Source organism: Octopus bimaculoides, chromosome 2 (assembly GCF_046866305.1).
Source record: "Octopus bimaculoides isolate indiv1 chromosome 2, ASM4686630v1, whole genome shotgun sequence".
Lineage (NCBI taxonomy): Eukaryota > Metazoa > Mollusca > Cephalopoda > Octopoda > Octopodidae > Octopus > Octopus bimaculoides.
In genome coordinates, this window is record NC_142929.1 from 45,471,682 (window position 1) to 45,495,923 (window position 24,242).

Below are 24,242 nucleotides of genomic sequence, written 5' to 3' on the forward strand. Positions count from 1 at the left end.
ATATGAGAGCAGTGTATCCTCCATAGATCAAATAAAAGATTAGGTTCAAAATTTCAAAACAGTTCAGGTCAACACAAGACACCTGAAGAAGGCTGGAGCATACAACACCCAAAATGTAGTGAAAGCAGTCAAGATGTGGACACCAGTCTAATATAAACAGTATACATCATACTCTATTCTTCACTTGTTTTATATATATATGTATATAAGCATCATTCAAGCGTAGCCAATGCCAGTGCCGCCTGACTGGCACCCATGCTACTGGCATGTAAAAAGTACCCACTACACTCTCAGAGTGGTTGGCGTTAGGGATGGCATCCAGCTGTAGAAACCTTGCCAAATCAGATTCGAGCCTGGTGAAGCCTCCTGGCTTGCCAGTTCTCAGTCAAACCATCCAACTCATGCCAGCACTGAAAGCAGATGCTAAACGACGACAATGATATATATACACACACACACACATACTTTTAATGTGTGTGTGTGTGTGTACACACACATTTTATAGGGCATCTGAGTATCAATAGGGTCAAGATATTTCATAGCAAAAATGAGACAAACACAACTGACTCTCTACAATTACTGATTGCTCTATTTTGTTAACTTGAGAATTTAACAGCTAAATCATTTTATATTGCTACTTATTGTCTCTTGAAACAGCTATATCCATGTGATTTAAATGATTCAAATATATAACACTATGAGCTAATCAAGGAGCCTCTATGCAATCTCCTAGCTTGCTAGAAATAGAAACCAAATACACCTCAAATCACAACCTCCCATCATAAAACAAAAACTGGATATTATTAAAGAAGACAGTCATGGTTGGAATGACTTTGACCATATGTTTGTCTGGTTAGGGCAGATCAAAGTTAATAAACAACAACATACAAGTTCAGCTGGAATAAAATTCAAAAACAGAGCATGGACTTACTTTATTCAGAGCTCCAGCACCAGTTAAAATGATATGCGAGTTCTCTACTTGAATAATTCTTTGGCCAAGTCTCACAAGATAAGCACCAATGCCAATAGCTCGACAAGTCACCTGAAAAGAAAATGAAAAAAGAAATACACTCCAGAATGACTGAGTTCTTCATTTACACCAGAAATATGAAATATACATTTTAGCTGTCATGTACAACACAAGTATAGCTGTGTGGTTAAAAAGTTATCTTCCCAACCACATTGTATCAGGTTCAGCCTCACAGCATGGCACTTTCTGCTATAGTTCTAGGCCAACCAAAGCTTTATGAGTGAATACGATAGATGGAAATTGAAAGAAACCGGTCATGTGTGTATGTGTGCGTGTGCACACGTGCAAGTGTGAGTATGTTTGCATCACCATGTTAATATTGTGGAATTGTTGTAAATGAGTGTCAGTCACTTCCAATATTCAGCAAAAACCTGTCTGGCCACAGAGAAATATTACCTTGCCTGGAGACAAGAGTTGGTGGCAGGATGGACATCTGGCCATAGAAAATCTGCCTCATGCAGGCATGTAAAAGTGGATGTTAAATGTACGATGATGTATGTTATAAGGGCAAAACAATAATAATGGAGATGGTATAATAACAGAGAGGCACACAGAGGACATCTTACTGTTTAACTGTCACCAAGTTAATACTAAATGTAAAGCCATGGTGAAGGAAGTTTCACTGGAAATTCAGTTTATATGCAAGCAGTTTTCAGCCTCAAACATACAATATTTGGAGTAGTATGCTCTAAAGCAGCATAACTTTCCTTCAAATGTTGACATTCACGGTAGTAGTGCTGACCAAGAAATGCACTGAATATTAGGACTGATGTATCTTAAGTTTCAAACAAGATGGAGATTTGCCATAAGACACTTGCAAACACAAGTCAACACCAGCTACCAGCAGCTACTAGAACCCACACAGACACATACTGGGTTTTAGGTGAGCAATTCTGTTACAGCAATAAACTCTTACTTTCACAAATGTATTATATATGTGTGGTTGCCATACAAGTCATGCTATAAATGTTGTTGTCATTCAAAGATTATGGAGTCTTGTTGTGTTTAATTGTGAGTTATGTGAATAAAGTGAGTGCAAAAAGTTGTGTTGTAAATATATCTACTTGATATGTAAGTCATTGTATCTTGATGCTGTACAAATAACCTACCATCTATTCAACCTGAACATATTACATTATAGCTTTTCCCTACCAAATTAGCTTTTGCCAATTCCAAAGAAATGAATATTACAAATGAAGATGATTATTTCACAGGAAAAAATGGTTCTTATTATAGTAACAGAACTTTTAAATACAATATGCAATAACACTTACCAAACTTATTGTAACAATTTCATCATAAGCTTGAGACGTCTCTCCTGCAATCATACCAGAACCCCTCAAGTTTTCAACACCAATTCCATCTTCTTTACCTGAATCAGAAAACAGTTTAACATTAATTTCTTAATTTTAGACTTCCTTAATTCAATGTTCATCATTTGTCAGAAAACAACTGAAAAAAATATTAAGAAATATTTGATTGTCCACATTTCTGAAGTAAATTATATAATGGAATAGTATTGATTTATTGAACTATGGACTCCAATCAATAGCTTGGATGACTCATCATGAAACAAATCAGTTTTTCTTCAGAGTCTATAATCCTCCTGAAGAGGTCCAGGAAAGGTGAGGCCAAAAAGCTTAGCACTACAGTCATCAAAGACATTGACATCAGAACACAAAGAAGCAGAACAGATATTGCAATAGTTCCACCAAGCCACAGCCCTGGAGTGGTACATTTTTTTCTCAAACCCAAAAGGATGAAAGGCAGAGTTGAACTCAGTGAGACTTGAACTCAGTGAGACTTGAACTCTGAGTGTAGCGAGTTGAAACAAATACCACAAAACATTATATTTTATACTCAAACAACTCTGCTAATTCGATGTCTATTTACGACGGTGAGCACTCTACTGAAGTGAGTACTATAATGAAGCAATAACCAGCTAATGAGCTGAATGTGTATCTGGGTTCAATTCCTAGATAAAGCCCTTTCACTTCACTTACATCAACAATGATCTTGAGGAAAGTGTGGATCAAAGTTAGTTCCTCCCTCCTATAAATTTGAGACCTTTCATTCTACGTGTAAAGCTTTTCTTTTATTGGTCTTTGATTAAAGAAATCATTTGATATTAAATGCCATATGATCGTAATAGTTATTTATATGCAAACCATAAATAGAAATTAATCGCTTCTTTCATAATAGACATGACACTTGAATGACTCATTACATGTTTGCTTAATCAACAATATACAATTATTTTCAATCCATCAAAATTATTAAATATAAGACTTTCTTCATTTTATTTTCATTCTTAATCTTTAAAAAACCTCTGAAGAAAAATTACATTATTAATATTAATTAGATAAAATGAAGTAGTTAACTACAGGATCAAGGGGTTGTATACTGAAAGACAATATAATTTCAGTGAAGTCCTAAACCACACCAAATTATCACTTGGTAAAGAAAACATGAACAGTTCATTACTTTACATAACCAAATGCCATCAATTTATTTATTCATGAGGTCAATATCATACTGAGTTATACTCAACATCATATTCAGTATCATTTAACATCTTTTCTTTCAAATTTGGTATTATGCTTCAAGCATTTCTTCTGCAACACCATATATTTCTATGTATACTAATCCTGAATCATTTCACTGATGAGATCCAGCATTTTCATCAACTAATCTATCTACTTTATTGCAAGCCTTAATAAGTCTATCTCTACAGATTTGTCTCTCTTGAATATATACTGGAAATTCCTTCAATACCCAGTAATTTTTTCTCCACTCACTTGTACTCAACCTTTAAAAAAACTTTTACTGTTCACGTGTAACAGGCCATGCTCAAGTCACTCCTTACTATTTAGTATATCTAGTCAATCCACTGCATTTACTAACCTCTTTTAATGTGATATAATATCACACTTTTAGCTCTCACCTCATGAAGATTTTTTATACAGGTTCATTTAGATGAGGACAGTTGCATAAAGTGCCGAGCTCTAATTGAAGGGTACCTGCAGAAGGGGTAGACCAAGGAGGACATGGGTTGAAATAGTGAGAAAGGATCTTCGGACGCTGAGCCTCACTGAGGAAATGACAAGGGACCAGGAGATGTGGCAATTTGCTGTACTTGATAAGACACATCAAGTTAAGTAAAATCGCTGTCTTCCACACATACAGGCTTGTCCTTTCAGATGTCAGTGCCACTTAAAAGGCACCTGTGCCAGTGCTGCATTAATATAAACATGCTAGTACTGTGTTGACACACCCGTGCCAGAGCTATGTAAATGCACTTGTGCCGGTGACATGTAAAAAGCACCCAGCACACTGTGAAGTGGCTGGTGCTAGAAAGGGTATCCAGCCATAGAAACCATGCCTCAACAGATAGTTGGAGTCTGGACAGTTCCCTGCTAGCCAGTTCCATGTCAAACCATCCAACCCATGCCAGCAGGGAAAGCAGATGTTAAACGATGAAGCCATAGAAACTATGCCAAAACAAATACGGAGCCTGAACAGCCCTTCAAACTGGTCAGCTCCTGTTAAACCGTCCAACCCATGCCAGCATGGACAATGGATGTTGAAGAAGAAAAAAAAGAAAGAAGAGTAATAATTCTCTAAAATATCTGTCTAAAATTCAAATTACTGTATTCTATATGATCAGTAATTACATAAATTACAAACATTAATGAGTTATTTTTTTTTACCTATGATATCAGTAATCTTATAACGTGCTTCTCCATCATCATCTATCAGTTCAGCTCGGACAGAATTGGCAGCACTAACTTTCTTGAAATCATCAGGTCGGAGATAAAGATATTTGAAACCCTAAAGACAGATGATAAATAAAATCAGACAGTAGATGAATCAACAGATAAATAGTTTATGATGAAAAATAAGGAGAGTAAAGACAAATCAGTTTACAGAATATAAAAACTGATGGGGAAAGCAACAACATGAGATAGGGAAGACACGAGGGGGTGCTGAAAAGTTCCTGGCTTTAAAGGCATTGCAAAAGGCCTGATTGGAAGCCCAACCTTCTCAATTCTTTTACAGAGCTTACAAAAACTGAAGGACCACTGCAATAAGTGTGCGAATCTGAGAGGGGAATATGGTGAATAAAATCATCATTAACTGATTCTCCAATATTTTCTTTTACCCAAAGTCAGGGACTTTTCAGCACCCCCTTGTGTATAACAAGGAAAAAAGTGTCTAATGAAAACACAAAAACAAAAATGTACCGACAGGCTGAAATTAGATGTCATCAGGTGAAACAAAAATGTTGTAAAAGGCAATAAGGAGTATCAAAATGACATTACATAGTACTAATGGGAAAGTATAAGTCTGTTTTTCTAGAAACCATTTTTCTTTTATAAGGCTACAGCAATACTTACTTTATTAGGATCGATTTGATCAACCCAGGCCACACGGAACAAATGCTTAATCTCTTCTGCTAGACCAATTCTAGCACCACTGTTTGCTGCCAGGTAAATACGGGGTATTTTTAATTTGCGAGCCAGTTCAGATGCACCCTAAAACAGACAAATTAAAGCAGTAGTATTTTGATGAAGACAGAAGCAAAAATAACATAAAACAACAATTGAGGAGCATTACTTTCTTTAGAATCTATTTTTAACATTCAAAATGGATGGATTTTTTAGGATGAAAAAAAAAACCCGTTAAAACTAGGAATGAATATGTGAGGTAAACATTACGTTTTCATTATTTTTTCACTCGACTGAAACAGAAGTGACAGCAGATTCTATCTTGAGAGCACAAACTAATATCAATTAGATATTTTGTATACATGTTTTTTAAGACAGCATACTAGCTCCTTGACCACTCAGTGGTTCTTTAAATATTTTTATTCCTATAAAAATAGATTTCAAATTCTGACAAGCCAAATAAAGTGACTTATATTATTATTTTTTTTTTTTAAGCTATTCATTTATGGGTACTTATATATTAAATGCAAATACAAATAATCAACATCTGAATAAATAAAAAAAAATCATACTTTGAACAACAGATCTTCTTGAGGTCCGAAAGAACCTATTTTATGTGTGATATCATTTGCAATGACAATAATATCTCGGCCATTTTGAAATTCAGGTGTTTTCAAAGTCATTTTCCAAGCAACCATACCAACCTAAGTAAATAAAATAAAAAATGATAGTGAGAAAGATACACACAAACTATTTTCTTCTCAATTTTACATATATTTCTCTATACTAACAGGTGTGGAATAGCTTTGGAAATATGGATGTGCACAAAATATTGAAGCAATTGTTTTTTACAGTTAGTGTTCATCCTACAACTAACAGTGAAACAGGAGAGTACATAGCAAACAAACTGTAACTTTCCCTGTTTACATGGATTAACATGAACACATACAAATACATATTTGGGTACCAATTTTTCCACACTAGTATACTTTGGGTTATTTAGAAATGAATACATTTGTTTCAGTTATAATATTGAATTTAAGCACAAAAAAAATGTGTTCAATAAATTTCAGTGAAATTTATTTTCATTTAATGAATCACAATACAAAAATTATTACAAAAATCAATCAATCAAATGTTATCTAGATAACTTACTTCATTTTGGCCGTGTAATCGGTTCTGCATACAGATTTGTCCATGGCTATCAAGTACAAGTTCAATGTAAATAAACATATCAGACATTAGAGTGAGATCTCCTTCACCAGCTTGCATAGAATATTCTTGCCAGAGTTTCATGAGAGCCTGCAAATAAAAGTAATTTTTATAATGCAATAACAGGAATAATAGTCATGTAACAACAACAACCGCAGCAGCTACCACTGTCATTTTTACACTACCACTACTATTTTTACATCAGCACCATGGGCAGGTCTCCTCTGCTAGTGCCCCAGACTGACCAAAACCTTGTGAGTGAATTTAAAAGAAGCATGTTTTGTGTGTGAATGTGTGTGTGCATGCACAGACGTGCATAAGTGTGTGTGCATGTGTTTGTGTCCCACTTGCCATGATATCAACCACTAATTGCAAATGAATGTCACACAAATAGTATAACTCATTGGCTATACTCCGTGAAAATATATACAGCCACTAAGGCAATTGTGTTCAAAGGGCTAGGATAAATATTACCTTACATGAAAACTGGTAAGGGTTGGATATAGGAAGGGTCACTGTCCACAGAAAATCTACCTTATCTGACTCATGCAAACACGGGAAAATAGACATTAAAGTGGTGGTGGTAGCGGCAGTGGTAGTTGTTATTATTATGTATGTGTTTATGTGTTGAGTGCAATTATCTTACACTGAATTTAAACAGTTAAATTTACAGTTAATTCCATAAACAACAATTCAATTATCAAAACACAAAGATATATATCAATTGGGTTATTTATACCTGTCGGAACATCTCGGGGAAATCATAAACATATGTTGTCCCGCTAGACTGGGCTTGAAAGCGTTTCAGCTGTAAATGATCCTTTGTCATGTAAGGAGTGCTTGTCAAAAGGCCATGGTATGGTCCTTGTTTGGTGCCGTATCCTTGAAACATAACCTAAAATGAATACAATATATTTATGTTTATCAGTAAACATTATTCAAAACACTCATTCTTCTGTCTTTTTTAAATCTCAGTCCTTTTAATAACTTAATTTTTCTACATAAACACAGTTTTAAATAATTACCCAATTATCATGCTAGTGTGACACTTAAACCCTTGACTTCCCATTGAGCTCTAAGCTATCAAAGTTTCCCCAACGTTCTCAACCCTTAGTTGTCTTTTCTACTTCTCTCCAGTTAGATCCCTACTTCTCCAGCTATTTTTAGGGGCGCCTCTTTCCCTTCTCTCTTGTGAGTTCTAAGTCAAAGCCTGTTGTATAATGTAAGGTGTTGATTTTCTTAAGATGCGGCCCATCCATCCCCACTTATACATCAGGATCTGTTATTCCACCAGCACCTGCCCTACTTTCTGCTGCAGCTTTTCATTTCTATCTTTTCCAGTCAACTAATTTGAAGAATATGCCTCACACAGTTACTGATGAAGGTCCATTATCTTCTGTGATGTCTTTTTAATCCTTCTCTATTTCTCTGATCCACAGAGACAGATAGACTTCACTATAGAGCTGAAGCTACACTTTGTTTTATCTCCAGCTTTAACCCTTTCGTTACCAACCTGGCTGAAACTGGCTCTGGCTCTGAGTACAAATATCTTGTTTTCATAAGTTTTGAATCAACATCTTCCACCAAACCTTCGTCACAATTTATGTTCCTAACATTAGCTGAATGATAACTAAGTTATTTTACTAAATCCTTTGTTATATTTAAAGTAATTGAAAGAAACTCAGAGCATCTCAAAATAAATACAGTAATGAAAGGGTTAATGCTAGTGTGATAAGTTTCCAAGTACTCATGGTTTTTCGATGTGTTCTCACAAATTTGCATATCCTTAAAGCATTGAAGAGGCACAATCATTAAGGAGCCAGACTGAATACCTTGTGATATACAGTTACACCTTTTTTCAGAGTTCAAATTCTACACTGGCTTCATCTTTACCCACTCCAGTTATGTCCTGGAGTGAATTCGATCGATTCATCAACTTTCTTATGAATTAATGGCTGCATACTGAATGAACATTTATTATTCGTTCATTTGACTAAAATTTGATCTAAACCTCAAGATCTTGTGTTGTAATATCTCACATAGGGAAATATCTCTTATATACAGTTCATCATACATCTAGGATTCAGAAGATGAACACATTAAGGAGCCAGACTGAATCTCTTGTGATATGTAATTACATCTCTTTTCAGAGTTCATGGACATCAAAACTCCTAATTTATATCATGTCAATGTAGAAAAATATCTCCATTGTTGGCAAACTGGCAGAATCATTAAAGTGTTGGAAAAATGCTTTGCAGTATTTATTCCAGCTCTTTACATTCTGTGTTCAAATCCCACTGAGGTTAGCTTTGCCTTTCATCTCTCAGGGTTAGTCAAGTACTGGAGTCAATGGTATCAACTAGCACTGTCCCATTAAATTTTCAGATTTTATGCCTAAACCAGAAACTACTTCCAACTCACTACGCTCTGAGTCCAAATCCCACTGAGATCAACTTTATCTTTCATCTGTCAGCGTCAATAAAATAAAATACCAACTAAGTACTGGGATCAATGGTTTGGCTAACACCCTCCCCTCAAAATTAAAATGCATTATCATTAAAATTATTGTTATTAATCAGCTGTTGATGGGTACAATTAAGAAAGCAGCAGACAAAACTGTATTATAAGTTGTTTATTGTGACAACCTAATGTATCAAACTACTTGCACATGGTTTCATGAGTCCAAATGTTGGTATTATATGAAGTATCTCAAAAGAACAGTACTGAACTTATATATTATTCTGCTGTATATATTATGTTCAGCTTCTGACCAAAATCCATCAACCATTTTAGTCTGTTTTTAATACTGTCAGCAGACAATGGTTATCATTATGAATAGCATGCAATGCTCATTTATTCACATTGTTTTGAATCAATCATGCATTATCTTGAAACTGATATTGCAATGATGTGATTGTATATTTTTAGAATGACATTGTAAGAAGCCAGGTTCTGACATTTTGGACATAAAAGAGATAGAATATTTGAGCCGGGTATAGCCAGTTCGAATATTAAAAGATTAAACACATTACACAGCTTTCCATCACATTATTGTTATTATTTTGGCCGGGTTCCAACCTGAGCCATAGCAACAAAGTCTACCTGCTACACTTCTCAGTCCACCATCATTGATTTGATGTCCTGGATTCATTCCAGGCCAGTGTCTGCAATCAAGTTGTCGACGTAAGTGTGACAACGTTTTCCTCTTCTTACGTCACTATGAAGTGGGTTCCACAAGACTAATTTGGATGCTTCCAGTAAAACTGGTTAGTTAAGAATAACTGTGCAGATGTTTTGCAACCTTAAGCAAAGAAACATTTCCCAAAGCCAGAAAACATACTAAGTGTACAGGCAAGTAATGTATTTCAGTAACATATTTTGTTTAGCTAATACATAGTGAATTAACACAGATTAAAATTAGTAATACCTACCAAACCTGTTTTTGCATCTGTAACCTCTCGGTAAAGAGATATATCTAAATAATATCCACTCTCATTGGTCACATTTAGTCGAATCGGGAAGCTTGAACCATTGGAATGTAGTCTGGAATTCAAAAGAGAATAATATTATAACATTTCTTTGTTATGGTTTTCTAAAATTAAAGCTGTCATTTTTTTGGGGTTTTTTTTTTCTTCTTTTCTTGATGAGATAACAGTCTAAATCAGTGTTTCCCAACCCATGTTTCCCCCAGGCTCCACAATAACTTTCCATAAAAGTGTATGCCCCATGGTGGTTGGGAAAAAAACAACTTTATTTTTAATATTTTATCACAACTATTTAATACAAAACAATCTACCGGTAACTCTTTTTTTAAGTACAGAGTATAAAAAGAAGTACATTACTGACTAAAAAAAAAAAATTTTCACAATTCCATGCCCCACTAAAAAAAAGAGAAAAAAAAATTGGGGAGCCCATGCCCCATCACAATTTTCCCAGACCCCACCATGCAGTGTATGCCCCATATTGAGAATCACTAGTCTAAATTTTAAGAGAGAAAAAGTATAAAACTACAAGTAACCTGTGAAGAGTAACTTTAAATGCATAAGTAGCTTGATTGTGTACTTTACTGCAAGTATTTCAATACCGAATATGTGTTATTGAGTAACTCTTATTCCTTGGTTTCCAGACTAAATCCTTTTATTAAGTTTTCTTTGACACAGATTTCTCATTACTTCATGGACTTATTTAAAGAACTCTTTAATTAAGAACAGTTGCAGTGCAATGTTAATATTTTTTATTCACAATAAGGCGGCAAGCTGACAGAAACCATAGCATGCTGGGTGAAATGCTTAGTAATATTTCATCTGTCTTTACGTTCTGAGTTCAAATTCCACTGAGGTCGACTTTGCTTTACACCCTTTTGGTGGTCAATAAATTAACGTTCATCATCATCATCATCATCATCGTTTAACGTCCACTTTTCATGCTAGCATGGGTTGGACGATTTGACTGAGGACTGGTGAACTGGATAGCTGCACCAGGCTCCAATCTGATCTGGCAGAGTTTCTACAGCTGGATGCCCTCCCTAACGCCAACTACTCCAAGAGTGTAGTGGGTGCTTAAATTAACATTATTTACATTATTTACATTTGACAGATATTTGTCCTCATCTTGTTTGTTAACACAGCGTTTCGGCTGATATATACCCACGGGCATATGGCGTAGTGGTTAAGAGTGCGGGCTACTAACCCCAAGATTCCAAGTTCGATTCCAGGCAGTGACCTGAATAATAATAATGATAATAATTATAATTACATCGAAACTATACCTTAGGAATGAGAACCCAGGTTTGAAATTTCCCCAAGCCACCTGATGAAGGCTAGAGGGTATATCAGCCAAAACGTGTTAACAACAAACAAGATGAGGACAAATATCCGTCAAATGTAAATAATGTACATAATCCTTCATCTCTTAAATATAGATCAATAAATTAAGTACCAGTTGCATACTGGGGTCAATCTAATCGACTGGCATCCTTCCCAAAAATGTTGTGCCTTGTGCCTAGAGTAGAAAAGAATATTTTTCATTCACTGATAAAAAAAATCTAAGGGAGATTTACTCACCGAATCATAAACTTCAGTTCTGAATGCATCACACGTAGTTTCCACAGTCTGCTACCATAACGCATTACGATATTCCGTACTGTATCTTCCAGCTACAATATATATATATATATATGTATCATCATTATTATCATTTAATGTCCATGTTCCCTGTTGGCATGGGCTGGACTACCGACACACACATGCACAGATATACACATATCTGTGTACATGCACACACGTGTGCATGTATACACACACACGTCATCATCATCATCGTTTAACGTCCGCTTTCCATGCTAGCATGGGTTAGAAGATTTGACTGAGGACTGGCAAGCCAGAAGGCTGCACCAGGTTCCAATCTGATCTGGCAGAGTTTCTACAGCTGGATGCCCTTCCTAAAGCCAACCACTCCGAGAGTGTAGTGGGTGCTTTTACATGCCACCGGCACAAGGGCCAGTCACATGGTACTGGCAACAGCCACACTCAAAAAGGTGTTTTTTACATGCCACCTGCATGGGTGCCAGTCCAGTGGCACTGGCAACGACCTCGCTTGAATGATTTTCTAACGTGCTACCAGCACAAGTGCTAGAAGGCGATGTTGGTAACGATTACGCTCAAATGGTGCTATTTACGGGACACTAGCACGGAAGCCAGACAGCTGATCTGGCAATGAACACGCTCGGACAGTGACACATATATATGTATATTTACACTCCTCCACAGTACACACATTTTGGTAAATGATTAGATGGTTAGAAAAGCTTTGAGTATTACCAATATGGCTTATAAACCTACAAGTAAAAATAGAGGCTGCTAGCTCCATGATAATTATTGTAGTGACCAGACATGCACAATCATATACACTGTATCCATATCTAACTAAATATAACCAAAATAATCACTAAAATTCTACTTATTCGTACACTTTCGGACAGTATATACTTAGAACAGTCCTAGATACAAAATGTTTAGTGAGGAGAAAACAAAAAAAAAACAGAAGGGATAGTCACAGTTGGAAAGCATTAGATCATAGATCTGATTTAGGGGTAAATAACTACAAAAACAAGCAGACTTTTGCGCATACCCCGTTAATGATAGAATTCACATCTTTCAAAAGAGGAAACAAAAGTAAAAATCAAGGAGTCATTTAACAATTTCTCACCTTGCCAGGTTCAGACAGAGTCAGTGTTGGTACAAAGTTCAAAAAGATATGATTGCAGTCAGTTCTTTTAGACTGAAAGAGAAGTACAAGTTTGGACAATGAGAGAGGGAGAAATATGGAGAAAGAAAGAGAGAGAGAAAGAGAGCTGTTATATGATTTCACAGTTAAGCATCAGTTAACTGAAGTCTAAAATGAAAATTTTTTAATAACTTTTTAAAATTACAAGCCTTTTCCAACAAGTATAATTAATGCCAAGTGTATGGGTAATTTCTAGAATTAATTAAATATTGTCTTAGAGTGATATATTGCAAAATTAAATTAAATACCAAACAATTCTTACAAATGGATGTGAGAAAGCAACTTCAAGAGCATCCATGGCTTCAAGCAATGTCCGTTCCCCTTCATTTTGTAAATATTCAAAAGATGCTTCCTAGGAACAAAAATTTAAAACAAAAAAATCCAAAGTTTTATTTGATGTTAAAAAATATATAAAAACAATATTTAAAAAATATTAAAAAAATATAAAAGGACAAGAAAATATAGGGAAGAATTGAAGTGTTATTGATATGTTATTGGTCCTAACTGCACCAAGGCTATATGTTGTATAGATGACAGAATTGGTAGCATATCAGAACAAAACAGCTTGTGGTATTTGGATATTTCCCTTTACATTCTGAGTCCAAACCTCCAACAAAGTCCACTTTGTCTTCCATTATTTTCGAAGTTGATAAAAATAAGTACTGGCATCAATGTAATCAACTATTCTCTCGAAAGTGGCACTTCCAATCAAATGAGTGGAAACAATAAAAGAAATACTGAAGATATTGTAAAGGGCAAGCGAAAACAGTGTTGCATATAAACAAGCATTTAGATCAGTTCAAATATGTTTGAGACATATTTGACCTGTACAAAGGATACATTCACAGTTAAATTAGCTGTGGAAAGCCTTTCTTGCTTTAGGCAATAGGTTGTTGAAAAACACCAACAATCATTTCAAGGTGCCTTCCTTCAGCAGAACAGTGATTGCATTTCTAGCTCCTAAGCAATGATCAACACCACGTAAACTACAAGAGAGACAACCTTAAATTGGCTCTGGAAGCATTTGTTTCTTTATAGTATATCAGCATCAAAACATGAGCTGGTCACACACAACATTGGCACTGGCTAAACAAAATATAACAGTGAGTGCGTGAAAACAGTGTTGTCAATGAACAAACATATTTGAAGTGATCTCAATGTTTGTTTAAACCAGTGGTTCTCAACTGGGTCCATATGACCCTTGGGGGTCTACATAAGGTTTTGCTGTTAAAACTTATGTGCAATAAATTGCTTACATATCAACAATGCACAAAATATTCTAACATTTTTTATAAAATTCCTAAATATTTAATTATAAAAACATAATAGCATTTTTCTAAACATCAACTGACTACGAGGGTCCACCTAAGTAAAATAGGAATCAAAAGGGTCCATAGGTAAAAAATGGTTGAGAACCAGAAAAAGTAAAATAAGATATGCTTAGCAAAATACAGTTACAAATAGAAACAGATATAGAATTATATATAGAAATAGTCTAAAAGTTACATATAAAAAAAATTAGCCTTTCTAAAGCAACAACTACAGGCAGTTTATGGTAAAAAGGCTTAGCTAAAGACTTATCATAAAGTACATGATATGTTATTCATTATGAGCTGAATTCAAATTTAATTACAGCTTTTCTAAATGTTATTGTTGAAGACTTTACAATGTTATGAAGAATAAAAACAAATGATTTTTTTTTTTTTTGCATATCCAATATTTCAATGCGAATTAATCATATCTTGTGAATGATTAAAAAATATATAAAACAAACCTTTGTGACCAAGTCTGAATGACGAATAATAGAACGCACAAAGAATCTATAGTCAGTAACTTCTTGGCCTTTTGCAACCTGTAGAAAGTAATAAAAAGGGGATGTGACATTTAGCTATGCAAAGCTAATAAAAGATAAAATGGAGGTTAAAAGTTAACTTGATAGAACAAAGGACTGCAACTAATAACAAAAAGAAAACTTTAAACATAACACTGTCATTTTAAGAGCAACTTAACTAAACTATTGCCTAACTCTGCAAAATCATTTTTAATTCAATAGCAGATGATAATAATATTGGAGTACCAGTGAATGCAAATTCACCATACTGCACAATCGTATTGTCTGGACCAATATAATAGACAGTTTGATTTGCAAAGTTATGATTTCACAAATATGAGAATTGCTATCCTAAAAAAAGGTTACACATTACTTGCAATTTGGTAGTTCAGGAGTTCTTTAGTAGATTTAAAAGTTTTATGGTTCTGGTCAGTGAAGTAATGTAAAAAAATGAAGCTATGTTACTGTAAAAGTAAAACTGAGAACAATTTACATGTTGAAACAAGGTAAACTTGACCTACATAGGACAGCGACATCTGGGGTGGAAATGTGATGCAAAGTTATAATTTACTAAACTCACCTTAGCTTTTCCCAAGTAGAGATGCATCTTATGGTTGGCAGTGGGAATAGCTTCAAGATCAAAGTTTCTTAACCGATTGATCTCCAATTGGAATGCCAGGGCAGGTTCAAGATGGCGGTAAATTTTATCCTCTTCAAACTAAAGCAAGACACAAAGCAACAAATGCATTACTATTAGGACAAAATTTATTATTATAATCACTAATAACAAATATAAAGAAGTTCAAATCAAATTTAACAATATAAGCTAAAGTAATAAGGCTATTATTGTAATTATATATTTTGTATATTCTTATTTGAACGGTCAGTTTAAAAAACATGGACATTTAAAAATTTCAGTTGTCAAAAGACTAATAGTAAAAATTACATACATACAACTACATCACTTTTATCCTGTCTTTGAAGTACAAAATAAATGTTTGCATTTTTCAAACTGAAACTTAAGTAGAACATGTGAGAGCTAAAGTTTTTCTCTATTGAATAGAACTAATTCTTATAAAATAATAACAGGCATGTAACATAAGGTTTACAGATACTATGAATATGGCTATGTAGTTAAATATGGCCATATAGTTAAATAGTTTACTTTCCAGTCAGATGGTTTTATCATGTTGCATGATATCAGGTTGAGACAAGTTTTATGAATGAAACTGAGTAGACAGAAACTTTTCAAAAGTCCATCAGTTGGTCTTTAATCTGCTCTTGGGTGTAGACTTAATCTGTTGTCCTGTTTAACACCATCACCTGTCTTTTGAGTGCTTATGATAAAATATAGTTTGCTGCAAATATTCAGACCCAGTTTTCAATCTGAAGATAAGTTGATGTCTGGATATGCTGTTTACTAATATAGCAACCTATGTATTGTGGTTGTTACCTCTCTTTCCCACCAACAGATTATTTGGAGGTCCTGCAAAAAGGTCACAGGTGGTGCTACTACTCCTCTAAAATAATTTTCTTCATTTTTGCTTTTTAGACCAGTGGATCTTGAAGCAGATAAAGCTATAAATAATCCTTTCTACTATAGGCACGAGGCCTGAAATTTTGGGGAAGGGAGCAAGTCAATTACATCAACCTCAGTGCATAACTGGTACTTATTTCATCGCCCCCCCCCCTCCAAGGATGAAAGGCAAAGTCGACCTCAGTGGAAGTTGAACTCAGAATGTAAGGACGAACAAAATGCCACTGAGCATTTTGCCCAGTGTGCTAACAATTCTGCCAACTCACCTCCTTCATAAAGCTATAAATAACAGCATCTATATATCAAGTTTAAAAACCCTTTGGACAGAAAAGTTGAAGGTTGTCAGTGAGACTTGAACCCACATTTCCTGTAAATATGACAGGCATTCTATCAACGGACCACAGCAATCCAAATTTCTGATGTCAACAAAATTTACAATAATACTGTGTTGTATTCATAAACACAAATGATAATTTCATTATGTAAATATTAAAATAGAAAATAGAACAACTTACCCCAAAACGGGCACGGAAAGTGAAGAATTGAGGAAATTCCCGCTGAAATTGTAAAACATAAATAAACTCATTATAAATCTCAACTATTTCTTCCTGGGTTTCCTATTCAGTTTATTCAAATATTTATGAAGAATTAGATATGGTTGAAAGTTATGTTCCACATAATGTGTGTGCATGGCACCTCAAGCACATGACTTCTACTATAGCGCCTGACCCAAAGCCTTGTGAATGGATTTGACAGATGGAAACTAAAACAAGCCCATCATATGTGTGTGTGAATGTGTATGTGCATGCATGTGTGTTTGTGTCTGTGTTTGCCCCCACCACCACTGCTCAACAACTAATGTTGCTTTGTTTAAGTCCCTGTAACTTAGCAGTTCGGTAAAAAGAGATCAATACAGTAACTACCAGGCTTAAGGTAAAAATAAGTACTGGGGTCAATTCATTTGACAAAAAATTCTTCAAGGCAGTGCCCCAGCATGGCAGTAGTTTAAAACAGATAAAAGATGCTCCAGCATTTATCTCTTTTACCAGACCCCCAACCCTACCCCACTTACAGTGTGTCAACACAAGCTCAAGCTACATACTCAACATAAAGACAACATTAATCTACTAGAGAAAAACCAAGCTGAATAGATACACTTCTAATAAAAACTAAACATTCTGACAACAGTTAACAACAGGATATTTCATTTTATTTAATAAATTAAAGAGAGGAAATGTAATTTGGTTTACCTTAAACAGAACCAAGAAAGTTATTCTGCGTATGCCCTTTTCACTTAATATTTTCTCCTGAAATAAGAAAAGAAATGTATAAAAATAAATTTTAGTTCATTTAAAAAGATATATATAACTGCTAGTATATTAAACTAATTATTTACACAGCATTTTTTTTTATATACCCAGGCCTATTCCCCATTTTTTTAGGAGTGGGTAGCCACAACAAGACACACACCAGGCATTCCATTCATTTCCCAGCTCAAAGAGGCAAGCCCCATTCTATGCTTGGGTCAAAGCATAGAATGCAACCCCCAATATCAGCAGCTGAGCCTGATAGTATATGCTGTGTGTGTGTGTGTGTGTGTGTCTTTCTCTCTCTCTCTCTCTCTGCAATATGTTTGGGCATGTGGAAATACTACAACACTTGGAAACAGGTAGGAGCTGCCAGCAGGAAAGGCATCTAGCTGTAGAAGATCTACCTGAATAAAATTTTGTCCTACTATGCAGGCATGGAAAAAGTGGACATTAAAATGATGATGATGATAAATACAATGACCATTTGGTTTAATAAAATAATGTGCCCATAATATAATAGATAATTATCATCATCATCATCATTATCATTTAATGTTCATGTTCCATGCTAGCATGGGTTGGACGGTGTGACAGGATCCAACGGGTACAAACACTGCACTGTGCTCCAGTGTCTGCTTTGGTATGGTTTCTATGGATTGGTGTCCTTCTTAATGCCAACCACTTTACAGTGTATCTTGGGTGCTTTTTTCCATGCCTCAGACACTAGTGAGGTTGCCATGCATATCATAAGTTTACAAAATCCAAGGAGAGACAGGAGGCACCCTTATGCTAGATGGGGTTAAGGTATGAGAGAAGGGATTGGGACAGAGTGGGATTTTGTTTCAGAGGCACATGACTACTCACATTTATGGGAGAGAGTGAGAATGAATTAGTAGTTTCTCCAAAGAGATAGATAGCAGTGAAGGTGTATACAGGTGGCACCTCAAGGTACAAGGCAAGTAGAAGTGATTAGGGACAGAGCAGTTGAGAAGTTGGGGAGAGGGCAAGAGATAGAGGAAATAGGAGAGGAGAGGTAGACAAAATCTGTGAAGATTGGGTGGGGTTAATTTTTTCCTATGATAAAAATATTGGTTTTGTATTTATTTGAAGAAATTCTTCGTTATTTGAAGAGTCAGGTACTTTAGTGCAAGATCAAAATTTTTGCGGACTAAATTATTGACATTTCAATTCCCAACTGAACCAGTTACTTACATTTTGAATGCTTTAAAAGACATAAAAACACCACAACACTACACTTTTTTTAAATTTATTTCTCCAGCTATAACATAGATGTTTTATACCAAAGTTTTTGAAAAATCCTTCATATTACAATAAGAACCACCAACCTTCTCTTTACAGAACTCTTGAAATGTTTGAGCCAAAGTTTCATCATCCAGTTTCTCAGAATATTTGATAGACACATTGATAATATTAATAGGCTCATCAATGTCAGATGTACTCTATATGGGATAAAAGAAAATTCATTTACTGTTCATTTAGAACACACAACAACCAAATAATCGAGCAAACATGATGAGTTAGAATAGAATTGCAAAACAAAATATTACTATTAAAAAAGGATTGCATAACTAAAATTACTACTAACTTGTATAGAAACAGCATCTTCCATTCCTGATTGTAAAGTCTTCTGTATTAAAGGAATTTCAGATGCATCTTCATCAGAAAACCTCAGCATTAATTCATCAAAATATCTAAAACAAACAAATTATAAAAAAATCAATGAGAATGGGAAACCAGAATTACATCCCAATAATTTGTTCCCTTAACAAGAACTGAGTGAATTCACTTTGCAAGAACAATTTTTATAGAATTATAAATTATTTATTGTTACTATAAAATAATTTACTTCTACAATAAGAATAACATTAAATGGTTTCATATTGGTTTCAAATTTTGGCACCAGGCCAGTAACTCCAGTGCTCAACTGGTACTTATTTTATCGATCTCAGAAGAATAAAAGGCAAAGCTGACTGAGGCAGAATTTGAACTCAGAACGTAAAGACAGACAACATGCCACTAAGCATTTTGTCTGGCATGCTAATGATTCTGCCAGCTCACTGCCTTAAATATTCCAATATTTAAAACAAAAAAAAATACTTTTTTTAACCCTTTTGATACCAACCTGCTTGAGATTGCCCCAATTCTATAATACAAATTTCCTGTTTTAAAGTGATTTAAATTAAAAACCTTCTCTCAGACATGTTAATTTATGTTTCAAACACTATCTTAAAAACGACTAAGTCATTTTACTAAATTATTCATTATTTTGAAAATTAACTGAAACAAAAGCAGTGTGTTTCAACAGAAATATGGTAACAAAAGGGTTAAAGATTAATAACCGCAAAAAGTTGGCAATTGTAATCAGAAAAATAAAAAGCTACCAAGGGCGATGACAATAAGAACAGATCAATTAGATATGTCGGGCAAACATTTCAGTGGCAATGTCTCATTCAATACATAGTCTACAAAGTTACATCTATTACAGAGACACAGCTATCCTTTACATTTTATGAGTTTTCTATGAAACATAAAAGCCTTTACTAGAGACACTTGTAGCATATCATACATAATAGCAACTTTCTCCACTGTATTTATCCTAGCTGTTCCTAATGTTTTTAATCTAAATCTACGACCCACTAGCCTAAAACAGAATGAGATATTACTGACAACTAATAAATTCTGAGTTTATAACCATTTGCTTATGCATTTTCTTGGACACAATAAAGCCAATCTAATTCAAAATCTTTTGATTGACTGCCCTATTTTCTGAAGTTTGTGCTGCAGATGTTAGAACAATTGGCATCAAATAAGTTCCATACATTTTTCCAGCGATAACCTTTCAGATATATATTATATTCATTCAAGTGGATTAACATAACCATTAAAATTACTTTTGATAATGAAATTCTGATCATCAACTTTATCAGTAGCACTTACTATATACTTGAAAACAAAAATGGCCCATTCATTCATATGTTAATCTTATTGGTAAGGTGTATATATAAAGATTACAGTGGTTGTTACATTCTCAAACATAATTGTGTCACTGACATAAATTACAATAATCCTCTTAACAATAAACCCAAAACCACAGTTCCACAATTAATACATATCTTAAATATGCCATTCATCTGACTGTTTTGTAAGAGCCCACCAGCCTACAGAAGAAACCTGGTTAAAAGCTATTTTCCAGGTCAACAAATTCAAAGCAAAGTGATTTATTCTGTATTAAGAGTCTCCTGCAGCTCTCAACTGAAATATGGATTTTGTGGTTTCATGTTCTGATACAAACCTAAACTGTAACTCTAACCTGTACAAACTTTTAACTCTCTCAACTACTTTCAAAGCTTTGTTTATCAGTTTGAGATCACAATTGCTTGTCTCCAATACATCACTTTTACCTTTGAAGTAGTCGATGATATAGTGTCAGTCCTTGGGGATTGCACCTTTTAATAATAAGTATCCAGAATATAAAAAAAAATAGCTTCCAATTCATCAAACTGTACACAAGATTGTTTTGTGCATGTGTGTTGTGTGTGCATGCACACTTGTACGTTTAGTCATACAAAAACATAAGTGCTTCATACACCCTTGTATTTGAAGTGTGTAAAGTGTAATGTATGTATATATAGCAAGTGATATTAACAAACCATTCCTGAAAAATCCCTTTCAGCCAGCCTTGTTAGGGCAACAGTACATTGTTACCAACTTTGTTAGGGCAACAGAATATTGTTGCCCAAATAGTATACTAAGTTAATAAGATAAAAGGAATAAAATAGGTAACTCATTAGATATTTCTTTCAACCCATTGATGTATGTATTATCACTCAGATGAAGCTAGTAGTAAACTTCATTTAGTTACTTACTCTCTGAGTTCTGCAAATGATGAGAAAGCAGCAACAATACCCATCCTCTCAGTGAGCATGGAAGACTCATTATGATCCCATTGCTGTTTTATATCATCTTTTGTTATGCTGCCATCAAACCGCATTACCATCAATCTGGAAAAGAAAAATATATAAAGAAGAAAATCCATTAGAACACTCGTCAACACAAGAACACCAACTAGCATTCTCCAACAGGTTGATCCTTTATAGTGTTTCAATGAAAAAGCCATATTTTTAAAACAGATACTGTCAATGATGGTAATTAAGATATTGCTATATGTTACATACATTTGTAGAGCCTTCTAATAATATTTAACTCACATTGGCTGATAGTTTGTGTTTTATTGCTTCAAATAAAAGAAGAGAAAAACAAAATATTTTGCCAACCTATCAATCAAGCACAGCACTACTTATTAAATTCATCAGTGAAGTCAAAGACACTACATCATCTTCCTTGTTAAACTTCAGAACCAAATGTACTTCATCTTCTTTCTATCTGTATTACCAATAGCAACATAAGACACTGCTTCCCTAAACTTAATGCCTAAATACCATCTCTCACACCTCTTCCTGTCGTCCTGAATGGACTTCATACCTCTCAACTCTGTCCTAAGCACTTTGCCAAATTCTGAATCCCTATAACTGAAGCCATCTGAAACCCCTGCCTTATTTAAGTTTACTCTTACACATACATGCAAATAACCGACTTTCAAAAATTCATGAAGATTACCAAGCACTGTGCCTCTTTACCATCAACTTAGGAATATTCTGGAAACATCAAGAACATCACTCTTCCCCCACCTCAAACTAAATATAACTTCTAGGTCAGGAGATGACACATCTAGTAATATCAGTTTCAAATTTTGGCACAAGGCCAGCAGTTTCAAGGTAAAGTTGACCCCAGTGGTATTTAAACTCAGAGTGTAAAGATGAACAAAATGCTGCCAAGCATTTTGCCAGTAGCACTAATGATTCTGCCAGCTCGCCACCTTGAAATGTCTTGTAATTTTCTTATAGGATTGTTATAAATGTCAACTTTCATATATTCAGTATGAATTAATAACAGTACAATACATTTTGTTTAGCAACGAGTTCCTCAAGAGCCATAGATGAAAGAAAATATATTTAGCCAAACTAATGCTTATGGATTAAATGTTTCTTCACTTTCAGACTTATTTTTGGGTTCTTTATTTTAAGTGGCCAGACAGTTCATTTCAATTTGTCCACCTGCTGGAATATAAGTAATCACAAATGGCATTTTTATATCTAAGCCTCACCAAGGACCCACTAGTGAACTGAATCTAGGGTTATAATTTGGATTTAGTACTTGCATTATCAACAGTATCCAGCTAACACTTCAATGTTGTTTTATTTCACTTTGAGTTCTATGTGATCATACTTAACCATTTCTGGTATCATACAAGTTGTTATACCTTGAGAATCCTCATAATTAAATCATATATATATATATATATATATATATATATACATACATATGTATGTATGTGTGTGGGTATGTGTATATATATATATATATATATATATATATATATATATATATATATATTGGAAATGGGCTGTGCGTGAGAAGACCCGGCAAGCCAAGTAAGATCGTTACCAGTGCCCCTGGACTGGTTCTTGTGCGGGTGGCACATGAGATGCACCATTTTGAGCGTGGCCGTTGCCAGTACCGCCTGACTGGCTCCCGTAGGATTTTCGAGCGAGATCGTTGCCAGTGCCCCTGGACTGGCTTGTGCGGGTGGCACATAAAAGACACCATTTCGAGCGTGGCCGTTTTCGTGCGGGTGACACGTAAAAGCACCCACTACACTCTCTGAGTGGTTGGCATTAGGAAGGGCATCCAGCTGTAGAAACTCTGCCAAATCAGACTGGAGCCTGGTGTTGCCATCCGGTTTCACCAGTCCTCAGTCAAATCGTCCAACCCATGCTAGCATGGAAAGCGGACGTTAAACGATGATGATGAACGTTTCTACCAGCATGCCGCCTTACAGGCGTTAAATAATGATAATGATATATATATATATATATATATATCATTATCATTATTTAACGCCTGTAAGGCGGCATGCTGGTAGAAACGTTAGCATATTGGGTGAAATGCTTAGCAGTATTTTGTCTGTTTTTATGCTCTGAGTTCAAATTGCGCCGAGGTCGACTTTTCCTTTCATCCTTTCGGGGTCAATAAATTAAGTACCAGTTGGGTACTGGGCCGATCTAATCGACTGGCCCCCTCCCACTAAATTTCAGGCCTTGTGCCTAGAGTAGAAAAGATTATTTAACATCTGTTTTCCATGCTGGCATGGTTTGGACAGTTTGACAGGAGCTGGCCAGGCCAATCATTGCACCAGGCTCCATTTTCTGTTTTGACATGGTTTCTATAGCTGGATGCTCTTCCTAACACCAATCACTCAACAGGGTGTCTTGGGGACCATTTTATATGGCACCAGGATATATATATTTTTTTACTTGTTTCAGTCATCTGACTGCAGCCATGCTGGAGCACCGCCTTTAGTCAAGCAAATCGATCCCAGGACTTATTCTTTGTAAACCTAGTACTTATTCTATTGGTCTCTTCTGCCGAACCGCTAAGTTATGGAGACCTAAACACACCAGCATCGTTTGTCAAGCAATGTTGGGGGGACAAACACAGACACACAAAT

The 24,242-nt window shown here is 35.0% G+C and overlaps 1 protein-coding gene across 3 annotated transcripts in view; it reads right to left on the reverse strand.

The window, feature by feature from the left end:
* The window catches only part of LOC106879448 (acetyl-CoA carboxylase), a 124,700-nt gene that overhangs the window by 13,965 nt on the left and 86,493 nt on the right, over window positions 1-24,242 (reverse strand). For all 3 annotated transcript variants that reach the window (XM_014929017.3, XM_014929008.3, XM_014929024.3), the window contains 18 exons: window positions 21,541-21,675; window positions 19,260-19,365; window positions 19,000-19,113; window positions 17,594-17,650; window positions 16,859-16,900; window positions 15,387-15,524; window positions 14,750-14,827; window positions 13,238-13,327; window positions 12,898-12,969; window positions 11,754-11,845; window positions 10,122-10,233; window positions 7,430-7,585; window positions 6,634-6,780; window positions 6,051-6,182; window positions 5,428-5,565; window positions 4,741-4,861; window positions 2,305-2,402; window positions 932-1,042 (listed from right to left, as the gene is read on the reverse strand). In XM_014929017.3, coding sequence (XP_014784503.1) covers window positions 932-1,042; window positions 2,305-2,402; window positions 4,741-4,861; window positions 5,428-5,565; window positions 6,051-6,182; window positions 6,634-6,780; window positions 7,430-7,585; window positions 10,122-10,233; window positions 11,754-11,845; window positions 12,898-12,969; window positions 13,238-13,327; window positions 14,750-14,827; window positions 15,387-15,524; window positions 16,859-16,900; window positions 17,594-17,650; window positions 19,000-19,113; window positions 19,260-19,365; window positions 21,541-21,675 — 1,939 coding nt within the window. The remainder of the gene's footprint in view (window positions 1-931; window positions 1,043-2,304; window positions 2,403-4,740; window positions 4,862-5,427; window positions 5,566-6,050; window positions 6,183-6,633; window positions 6,781-7,429; window positions 7,586-10,121; window positions 10,234-11,753; window positions 11,846-12,897; window positions 12,970-13,237; window positions 13,328-14,749; window positions 14,828-15,386; window positions 15,525-16,858; window positions 16,901-17,593; window positions 17,651-18,999; window positions 19,114-19,259; window positions 19,366-21,540; window positions 21,676-24,242) is intronic.